Source organism: Cannabis sativa, chromosome 4 (genome assembly GCF_029168945.1).
Source record: "Cannabis sativa cultivar Pink pepper isolate KNU-18-1 chromosome 4, ASM2916894v1, whole genome shotgun sequence".
NCBI lineage: Eukaryota > Viridiplantae > Streptophyta > Magnoliopsida > Rosales > Cannabaceae > Cannabis > Cannabis sativa.
Window position 1 is genome coordinate 1,813,661 of NC_083604.1, and position 10,116 is coordinate 1,823,776.

The 10,116-nt window shown below is 28.2% G+C and overlaps 1 protein-coding gene across 2 annotated transcripts; it reads right to left on the minus strand.

Annotated features, from left to right (window-relative positions):
* Window positions 1-7,069: 7,069 nt before the first annotated feature.
* Window positions 7,070-9,782, minus strand: LOC115712529 (zinc finger protein JAGGED). Of its 2 annotated transcripts, none has more exons than XM_030640819.2 (6): window positions 9,754-9,782; window positions 9,488-9,570; window positions 9,134-9,289; window positions 8,971-9,049; window positions 7,752-8,233; window positions 7,070-7,456 (listed from the first exon to the last, which is right to left on the minus strand). In XM_030640819.2, coding segments are annotated over exons 1-6 (822 nt in total). In that variant the 5' UTR covers window positions 9,756-9,782; the 3' UTR covers window positions 7,070-7,436. The 2 variants fall into 2 exon arrangements, with proteins under 2 accessions (XP_030496679.2, XP_030496678.2); XM_030640818.2 differs by having other exon boundaries at window positions 9,458-9,570.
* Between the last annotated feature and the right edge of the window lie 334 nt (window positions 9,783-10,116).

The window sequence follows — 10,116 nt, forward strand, 5'->3', positions numbered from 1 at the left end:
AGATATTATTTAGATAGTACTATAGTCAACCAATGAAAGATATATATACATAAGTGAATCATACATAAGTGGCTATAGAAGAATTAATATTATTATTATAGGAAATTGATAATTAAAACAACATAATATATATATATATATATAATAAATATAGAGACAAGAATGGATTCTTATCTAGAAGTAGTAGGTAATAGCTAGGGTTTCAGATGTATAACCAAATCAGGTTAAACATGATATATCAAACAGTCTGAATTTGAACAAAACTAATCAATAACCAAACTCATCTCTGAATTTCTAAATACAAAAACAAGTGGGTGCCATAGTGTGTCTTCAGTTATAGCTATACATATTAAATATTTGACTATATATATAGAGCTAGGGCTAAGGAGGGTTGCAATTTCATTGGCCTTCTTATCAACAATTTGTCTCTTCCATAGACTGATCATACATATTTTAAATGATATATATTAGCTAGGGCTAGCTAGCTCTCAATTTGGTCCAGTCAATTCATCAAATGACTTTCACTTTTAAGCACCTGACGGCTTAATCTGATCAATTCTAAGCACATCACAACATTTGGCCAAAAATCGGCTTCCTTTAATGTATTGAAGCCTTTTGGCCTAGTATTATAGCCTCTGCACCACTAAACATTTTCAACTAATAATTACTATAATTATATCTTAATAGATATTCTAGTTCTTCTTCTTTTCTAGTAGTTAGTTTGTATTTATTATGAATATTAGTAAAATATATATAATATATTGTCTCACGGTCATTTGAATCCAATAATTTCTAAGGATATTGAATTGATAGTGTTGACTTCTTCGAAAAGTGATCAACCCATAAAATAAATGAGAAAAATTTTTATATAGAGGTTCGGTTCTCTTAATTAGCAGTTAATGACCTACTCTTATTTTAATTGTATTGATATCTAGAATGATACTATTCAAATCACTATAGGTGGAATCTGATATAGCTCTATATAAGGATACAAAACATGGATCAAGTTGGCAGATCTCTGATGAGAGAGAAGAATATAGACACTACAAAATATTTTACTTTTAGTCACAACAAAATATCTTACTATAGGTGGAATCTGATATAGCTCTATATGAGGATACAAAACATGGATCAAGTTGGCAGATCTCTGATGAGAGAGAAGAATATAGACACTACAAAATATCTTACTTTTAGTCACAACAAAACGTGTGACTAAAAGTAAAAAAAGTGTGACTAATTATAAATCATGATTTCTATATTGTGACTAAAAGATCTGTGGCTAAAAGTATTAGTCACAAAAATTACAATTTGTTGTGACTAAATGTATTTTTAGTCACAATACTTGTTGTCACTAAAACTAAATTAGTGACAACTTATAACTAAATACTATATTTTAGTCACAAGTAACGTTTTGTTGTGACTAAAAGTCACATTTAGTTACAAAAAAATTATGTTGTGACTAAAAAGTTGTCACTAAAAGTAGTAATTTTTGTAGTGAGACTTAGAGGCGTATGAGAGATAAAGTGAGAGGAGCCATTTGGGCGTGTACAAGAGAAAGAGAGAGAAGAGACTAGAATTTCAGACTTAGAGTGGTTTGGAGGCTAGAATTAGGCTTAGTGACTTAAGTTTTCTAGGTTAGAGTTAAGGCCTTCATATAGGAAGCCTAAAATCCTAATTTACAATAAAATTCTTAGATATTTACATATTAAATTGATTAAATACAAAAGACTAAATTATCCCTTGAAAGTAGATATTTTCTATCGGTTTGTTAGGTTGTTAAGGGTCCAATTCACAAGTAGCTTGTTGTCCACGTTTTAAGTTGCACATAGAGTCCTGCCAGGTTAACCCTGGCCGCCCATAGACCTACAGGGGAGGTTTGGCCCGCCATAGTTCTGCCAAATCAATTCTGGCCGGCCATGGTCCTTCCAGGTCAATCTTGGCCGGCCATGCTCCTCCCAGGCTAATCCTGGTCGTCCATGCTTCTGCCAGGGATTGGCAGGTCATAGTCCTTAGCCTTACAAAGAGGAGGCCAGCCTTAGGATGTGGACGCCATCCTTTTGCAAGTGGGAGACAATTTTGTACAATATTTCCTTGTAGAGGTCAAGTTTCTTTGGTCGAATAGAAGCTCACGCGGTCTGAAAGTCACTTTTTGGGCGGCCAGCTTGTGCCCAGATCTTGGCCGGTCTATATTCTCACCCTGGCCGACAAAGGATGTTAGTTTCGCTTCACTCCATTCGGTTACTGCTTGACGGTTTTATTATGTCTTGCATGGAGACTTTGTTTTGCTACTGATAGGATTATACTCTGCCTATACTATGTTTTTGAATTATGTGGACATGTCACGTCAGGTGGACAAAATTTAGAATAAACATAGTGTATTAGCTACTTATTAATTGTGAATTGAACAAATACAATTAGAATATTCTAGAAATTGCATTTACATGGTTGATATATATCACGGTAAATGATAGTATAAAGCATTTAAAGTTTTGAATTTATAAGTGATATAATCTTTTTAGCAGTGTAAATGATACACAATGCTAGTAAAAGTATAATTTTTGTTTAGCTTTGTCGGTACAGATTTTCTTAGTGTCTTAAACAAAACACAAGTAACGTCTAAATACTTAATCATTAAGTCTAGTTGGAAATATGCATGCACTATGAATTATTTTTGAATTTTCTTTTAATAAATTCAAAATTGAATTTCTGTTGATGAAACTGATGTTAAAAAATTATTAAATTTATGCCGATTATAAATATAAAATTTTAAGTGTTTATATCACAATTATTCCTATATAAAATTTATAAATCTTTAATGATCCATAGAATTATATAATATATGCAGAATAATATATTTTTTTATAGAATAATATATAATTAATTTCAACCGTACAAATAATATATACATATGGTTCTCAATCACTTAAAATAATTATATAATACTACAGAATAATGATCGTGATATACTTACATTGGACTTTTTATACAGAGTAATGTGTAATTAATTTGAACCATACAAATTATATATATAGTTCTCATCAATCACATAAAATTATATAGGATTAAAATTGAATACACATTGTAGTGTGTAAAAAATTTATGTTTTATAGTAAATAGAACAATAAATATTCATCACTATATAATAAAAAAAACTAATTAATTCAAAATTAAAAAGCAACAAATAAAAGTAGAGGAAAGTCTGCAATCAAATTTATTAAGATCATTGATGAACGTGATAGTAACAATATATATTAATTTTTGATGCATTTAATTAAAACCAAGTTCTCCTTATTTCAATTATATATATTCCTATCTATAATTAATTAGTTTATTTATTTAATTTTTAAAATAAAAATAAAGTACATGGCACTAGCTAGCACCGCCAAAGACAAAAGGACTAAGTTGATACTATAGTACTCATAATGAGATAATTAATAGTGATGTGTAGTGAAGCTATATATATATATTTATATTAAAAACCATAAATTCTCATACATAGCCATCAACATTATATGACCAGATCTAGTGAAGATCTCACACATTAATTAATGTATAATATGTGTAACTATCTATCAAATAATGAGCATTAATCTCTAACAGCTTCTCTAATCGTAATGCGATGGGTTAGCGAGATTAGTCGTTTAGTATTAAGTTTATACTTGATGAGAATGAGAATATCATCATATTTAAATTAAAATGATAGTAATATTAATTCCCTCGAACACTTGAGTTTCATATTCTCTCCGAAATATACTCCCTCCCTAATATATTCTATTTTCTCTAACTAAACTCACGTGACAAATACATGGAAAGCATTTGATTGGAACGAATAAAATCATAACTAGAATATGAATTGATTCCTTAATATTTTAAAATGAAATCAAAACAAAAAAATAAAATAAAAGTTAATTATTTCATTTTTATTCTATTCTATTTCCATTCTATTACATTTCATTATCTCAAATGAAACGTCTTCTTAAATTTTTTATATTAAATTATATAAAATATTTAATTACACAAATAGCAGTATGACGTTAAGGAGAATGTTAAAGTACCAATATTTTTAGCATTTCTCATCAATAATGTACATTTTGTACTCAGAATTAATTTATAGCTCATTAATAGTGTCTCATTACCCAAAAACAAAAACAAGAAGAAAAAAAAGTTTTGCCATGAATACAAATTAATATTCATGTCTATTTTAAATGATTTTTTTAATTATTATATGGGGTCTTTACTTAATTATATGCTCCTTTTTAACATATTATTTTGGATATGTGGAGACTTTATTATATAACCAAATTTTGTTTCAATAACAGTATAGATATTAATTCTACCAATTTTTGAAAATTACAAAAATAACTCTACTAATGCATTTATAAAATTTAAACAGTAGGTACATGTTCAACTGATTATTTGAGCTATATATTTTTTATGCCATAAAATTATTTGAATTTTTTTAAATATTAGTAAAATACATATTATATGCTATATATCCACACCACATATATAACATGAGTTATAATTAAATTAATGTTTATTTTGTATAAATAGCACTCTGATTATCTACATGTCTTATAATTTATGTTCTTTTAATGATCATATATAAAAGAATGTAGCTTTAATTATGTAATGTTTTTTAATATGTGAAAGCAATTGTCTCAAGCTAGCTATATATAAGTAGATCTAACACGAAATTAACAAAACTATATATAATAAAATATTTATTGTCTAATTATTAGGGGTGATAAGTCGCCACTAAAATATTAAACATTGCCCCTATTAAAACTTTAAATTGAAATAAAAAATAAGAACAATAATTTAGGGGCGACTAATGAATATCGTTCCTAATAATGGATTATTAGAGGCAATTATTTGTCGCCCCTACAATTATCGTCTCTAATACTATTTTTTGTTATAGTGATAGGATCACTCTCAACAATTTTTTTTTTAAATTAATTAACTAGCTTTTCTTTAAATAAAGAAAAAAAAAGTGAAAAAATTATGTATTTTAAAGAACAATATAAAGAATACAATATAGTCCTTCTTACATGTAGAGAAACACTTTTTTTCCTTCAAAAATATTTTAATAATATATAAATAGTATTTTATTCTTGTTTTTGTTATGTGTATTATATATATATATATTTAAAAAGTTATTATTTAAATTTAAATGATATAGAAAAAAAAAATAAAAAAATTATTGTATGGTATAATGTAAAAGTTTGATGTAAAATAACGAAAATAGAATTTTAGTGATGTATTTTGAAAAATAGAATAAAAAAACTTGGGAGTGCTCTAAAATATTTAAATGACAAATTAATTATGAGATCATCACTTGGTGATCAATAAATGTAATTTGAATTAATACTTAAAAATCTTAATTAGGTGGTTCCTTCCTCTACTTCGATGTACGTCATATTTTAAAGAAAAGAACAGTGAAAAAGACGAAAAATATTTACTTCCAAAAATGTAGATTCCCCAATATCACTACCAATATATATATATATATATATATATATATAAATATATAAATGATATGATATGATATTATTGTACGTACGTACTACTACTACTGAAGAAGACAACTCATTTAGTTCCAACATTGGTCACTATAGTAATTAGTAAGTAGTGACCATTAATTAATGCTTTTAATTATATGTAATGATTAACTATAACAAGCACAATACATATGTCTAGAGATGGAAATTTATACCGCGGGGATGGGTAACCGCGGGGACCCGCACCGAATGGGGTGGGGATTCCCCATCTTAGTGGTTAATGGGACGGTGGTGGGGGACAATTTCAATACCCGAAGCGGGGATGGGGCGGGGGCGGGGATAATACTATCCGCACCATATCCGACCCCGATATAGATATATATAATTTTTTTTGTTTTTTTTTTCAAACTTTGAGACATATTTAGTTTTTATTTTTTATTAGGTTATGCTTTTTTTAAGTAGTTTTATCTTTTATCTTCTATGAATTATGAATGCATAATAAATATTTTTGAGAATATTGGTTTAATTTATTTTTTCAATTATTTTAAATTAATGTTTTTTTTTCATTTTACCTTAATGGATACCCAATGGGTTCCCCATAACCGATGGGTTCCCCATAACCGATGGGTATTCCCCTACCCCGAATCCGTTGGTTATTACACGGGGATGGGGCGGGGATGGGGGTATAAATAGGTAGCGGGGATGGGGGCAGGGATTGCATTCCCCGTACATTAACCGACCAATTTCCATCTCTACATATGTCATGCATAGTTTGTTTTAATTAATGCATGTGATTATGACACTTCAACAAAAGCTAATTTGGTCTCTTTAATTAACATTTCTTCATAGTCATACTATTTGTTCTGACTATATACAAATGATCCAAGAAAAACTGATGAAAATGAAATTGAAGTATAATTTCATCATTTGATTACATGTTGTTTTAGGGTTTGGATCTATTTTTCATTCAATAGAAACATATATTATATAGTTATTCGGAAAATAAAAATCATAATCAAAATTTAGTCCTTATAATAAGTTTAAGAAAATATGTACTAATTACAAAAATATATCTTATTTATTAAGTATACTTAAGATATTCAATTTCTCAGCTGTTTCGGTCGAAAAATGAAATTCACATATAACAATCATCTAATTATTATAATTTTATCTTAATTCTTTAACCTTGTTTTATTTTTAGGTCAAATTAAGATTATATATATACTTTAATTTGTTACTTCTGTACTAATGGCGCGTCAAAAGTAATTAACAGTTTTTTATTTTATTTATTAGAATATTACTATCAAGATGCTTAGTTAACAGTTTTTAATAATTTTATTATAGTAAAATAAATGTGATTCGATATTAAATTATATTAATAAGGTATGTTACATTGTGAGTATATAAGTAATTTTTAGTATTTCTCTATTATATTGATAGCGTATATAAAAACGATCGATATTATTGTACCAATAGCGCTATGTCACTTCTAGTAGTATTTTTTACCCATAATAAGATGCCCCATTTCTCATCTATATATGTGCCAATTACAAACAAAGATAAAGACAAAAAGAAAAAGATTTTCACCATAGATATAGATATAGGATATAGAAAGTGATTATTGGGCATGCAAAATGAAGTTGAAATGCAAAAAGGGGGTTGAGAACTTTCAGTTGATATGTAACTTGGTTTGTCCCACACAAATTAAACCTCATATATTTATATACTTATATTATTATTAGTAGTAGTAGAAGTAGCTTTCATTGTGACACAGTAGGTGTATAGTAATAGATAGTAGTAGTAGTGTTAGTAGTAGTAGTAGAAGTAGTAGTACTACACAAACTAGAAACCAACACAAAAAACACCATTCTGAACTCCCATTAATCCCCACCACCCCACAGCTCCCAGCCAAACTAGCTGACCCTGTCATTGAGATCAAAAGCTGTTCCCAATCCCTGTACACATCCATAAAAAAAAATAATAAAAAAAAATTAAAATTTAAAAAAAAAAAATACCAATTAACCAAACCAACAACAAAAATATATCAAAATATATATGACCCCATTTGTCAGCTTGTTAAGTCTCTCTCTAATCTCTCAGAAGTGGGTGGCGTGTCAATATAGAGATAATAATAATCACTTCAAAAAAATAAATAAAAATGTAGTCTTTAAATTAAAAATCCAAACTTTATACTATTAATAATAATATTTTTGATTAAGATAGTCATGATCAACTATTGTAATGATCAACCTCCCCTATTAATTCCTCCTGACTCCGCTAACTCGGTGGATCCTCCTCGGCCGCTACCTCCACCACCGCCCGAGCCTGATGTTCCAAACCCTACCGGGGCACCGATACAAGTGTAGTTTGATTGATCAGAGGATGGATAGGTTAGGTTAGGATGACAATATTGTGATGGAGAGTTGGTGTTTGAGGTGAGTACATGGCCAACATAGTAATCATGTGGTGGTGGTGGAAAGTGTGATGATGAGTATGGGATTGGACGGTTGGATGATGATGGTGTTGATGAGTTGTTGTATAGAGTATAAGGGGATTGAGAAGGTTGTGGCGGTTGTGGTGGCGGCGGTAGTGGTGGGAAATTTGATGATGACGAACCGGAAAACATTCTTGTTGGAAATCTCATTGGGAGTGGTGACGTGTCTGCTACCACTCCCATGTTGGTTGTTGGATGATGGTAACCCGCTCCGGCCGGTGTCATTGGATGACAACAGCTTTAAAATTATTAAAAAAAAAATTGTCAACAAATATTTATATTTTGTACGATCAAACTCTTTGTTTTTTTTAATTAATTGATATCATATGTTTTGTGATTAATTACTCTTAAATTATACACAATTTTTACACAAAATTATATGTAAAAGTTAAAATTATATCTGAATTTCAATCATATATATTAAAAATAATGTAGTCTATTTAAAATTATATATATTATATATATTATTTTTTTGTTTTTAAATTTAAGTATATCTCATGCACTATTAATAAAAATATAGTTAAATCCGACAATATATATAAACATTAATTATATAATTAGTATTTTTTTTTTTTTGAACAAATGACCATTTTAGAACTAAATGAGGCAAAATGCACTAACATTAATTATATTATTAGTTTTTTTTAACAAAACATTAATAAGTAATACTATATAAAAAAACCAAGTCATGTATTAATTTTTTTTTCTATGTTTTGTGATACATAGTTAATTAAGAAAGTGTAAATTAAAAAGAATATATATAGTTTAATCATAAATAAAATAATTAAAATAAATAATAAATATACACATTATTTTTTTTAAAAAAAACAAGTGTAATTTTTTTTTTTGTATTTGTGATGACATATATATATAGTTGAAATAATTAATAATTAATAATAGTTAAGTAGGAATGTTATATATATGTGGGTGATGAAATTAAATAATAATAATAATAAATTAGAAGTTGTATTGTACCTGAGGTGAGTTTGGGCGGCTAGTGTATCGTTACTGAAGACCAACTGACGAGCTCGATTCAGTGTTTCTGTCTCTCTTTCTGACCAAATTCAAAACATAATTAGTTTAGTTGTTGTTGTTGAGATTTGAGATTAAAGATTTAAATAAATAAATAAATAATAACCTTGACGGTGGCGATTCATGTGTCCACCAAGTGCCTGAGATTTGCAGAACTTAAGAGAACAAAACCTACACTCATACACCTTCCCCAACTCCTCTTTTCCTTCCTTATTCCCATTTCCGCCGCTTTTTTTCTTTCTATTACTATTATTATTATAACCTATTTTATTATTATTATTTATTATAACAATAACAACAACAACAACAAACAAACATAATATTATTATTATATATATCATGATATATGACCTAAACCATTTATCAAAAACAAGACCAAACCCTAAACCCTAGCTAATCATATACTATAAATATATATATATAAATGTACCGGTGGATCCATCATGGAAGAGTTGTTTACCGTCTGATCTAGTGGTATTATTGATCAAATAATCTTCAGGCAAGTTGTTTAGGTCTAAAGGGTTCCCTTGATCATGAGGCCTCCTGTTTAAGAAAAATAAATAAATAAAAAAGAATAAAGAGAAGAAATAATAATGAAATAGTTTTGGTGATTCATTAATTATTAAAAGTGTATATATATGTGAATGTGAATGTGATAGTGAGGAGAATAAGAAAAAAGAGGATAATATGAATGGATGGGTGGATGGGAGAATAGAATAGACCTACATTATATTATTATGGTGTGCCCACACACACTAACAAATAAGAATATTAACTTCAACACTACTACATATATGTGTGAACATCTCAAACCTACTCTTTATATATATATTTTGAAAAATAATAATAATAATAATAATAATAATAATAATAATAATAAGACTTTGAGTTTGAGACTGCAATATAGAGGCTAGTTGAGTGATGGTAGTAGTGGTAGAAATATATATAACCAAAAAAAAAATGAAAAAAAAAAAAAAGAGGTTTGAAAGTTCTCTATCAGTTTTTGTCTGCCAACTCCTCTGGATCTGGACTCTCTCTCTTTCTCTCACTAATGAATTTAATGGACAGTGGGTCTCGTGACTTTAACAA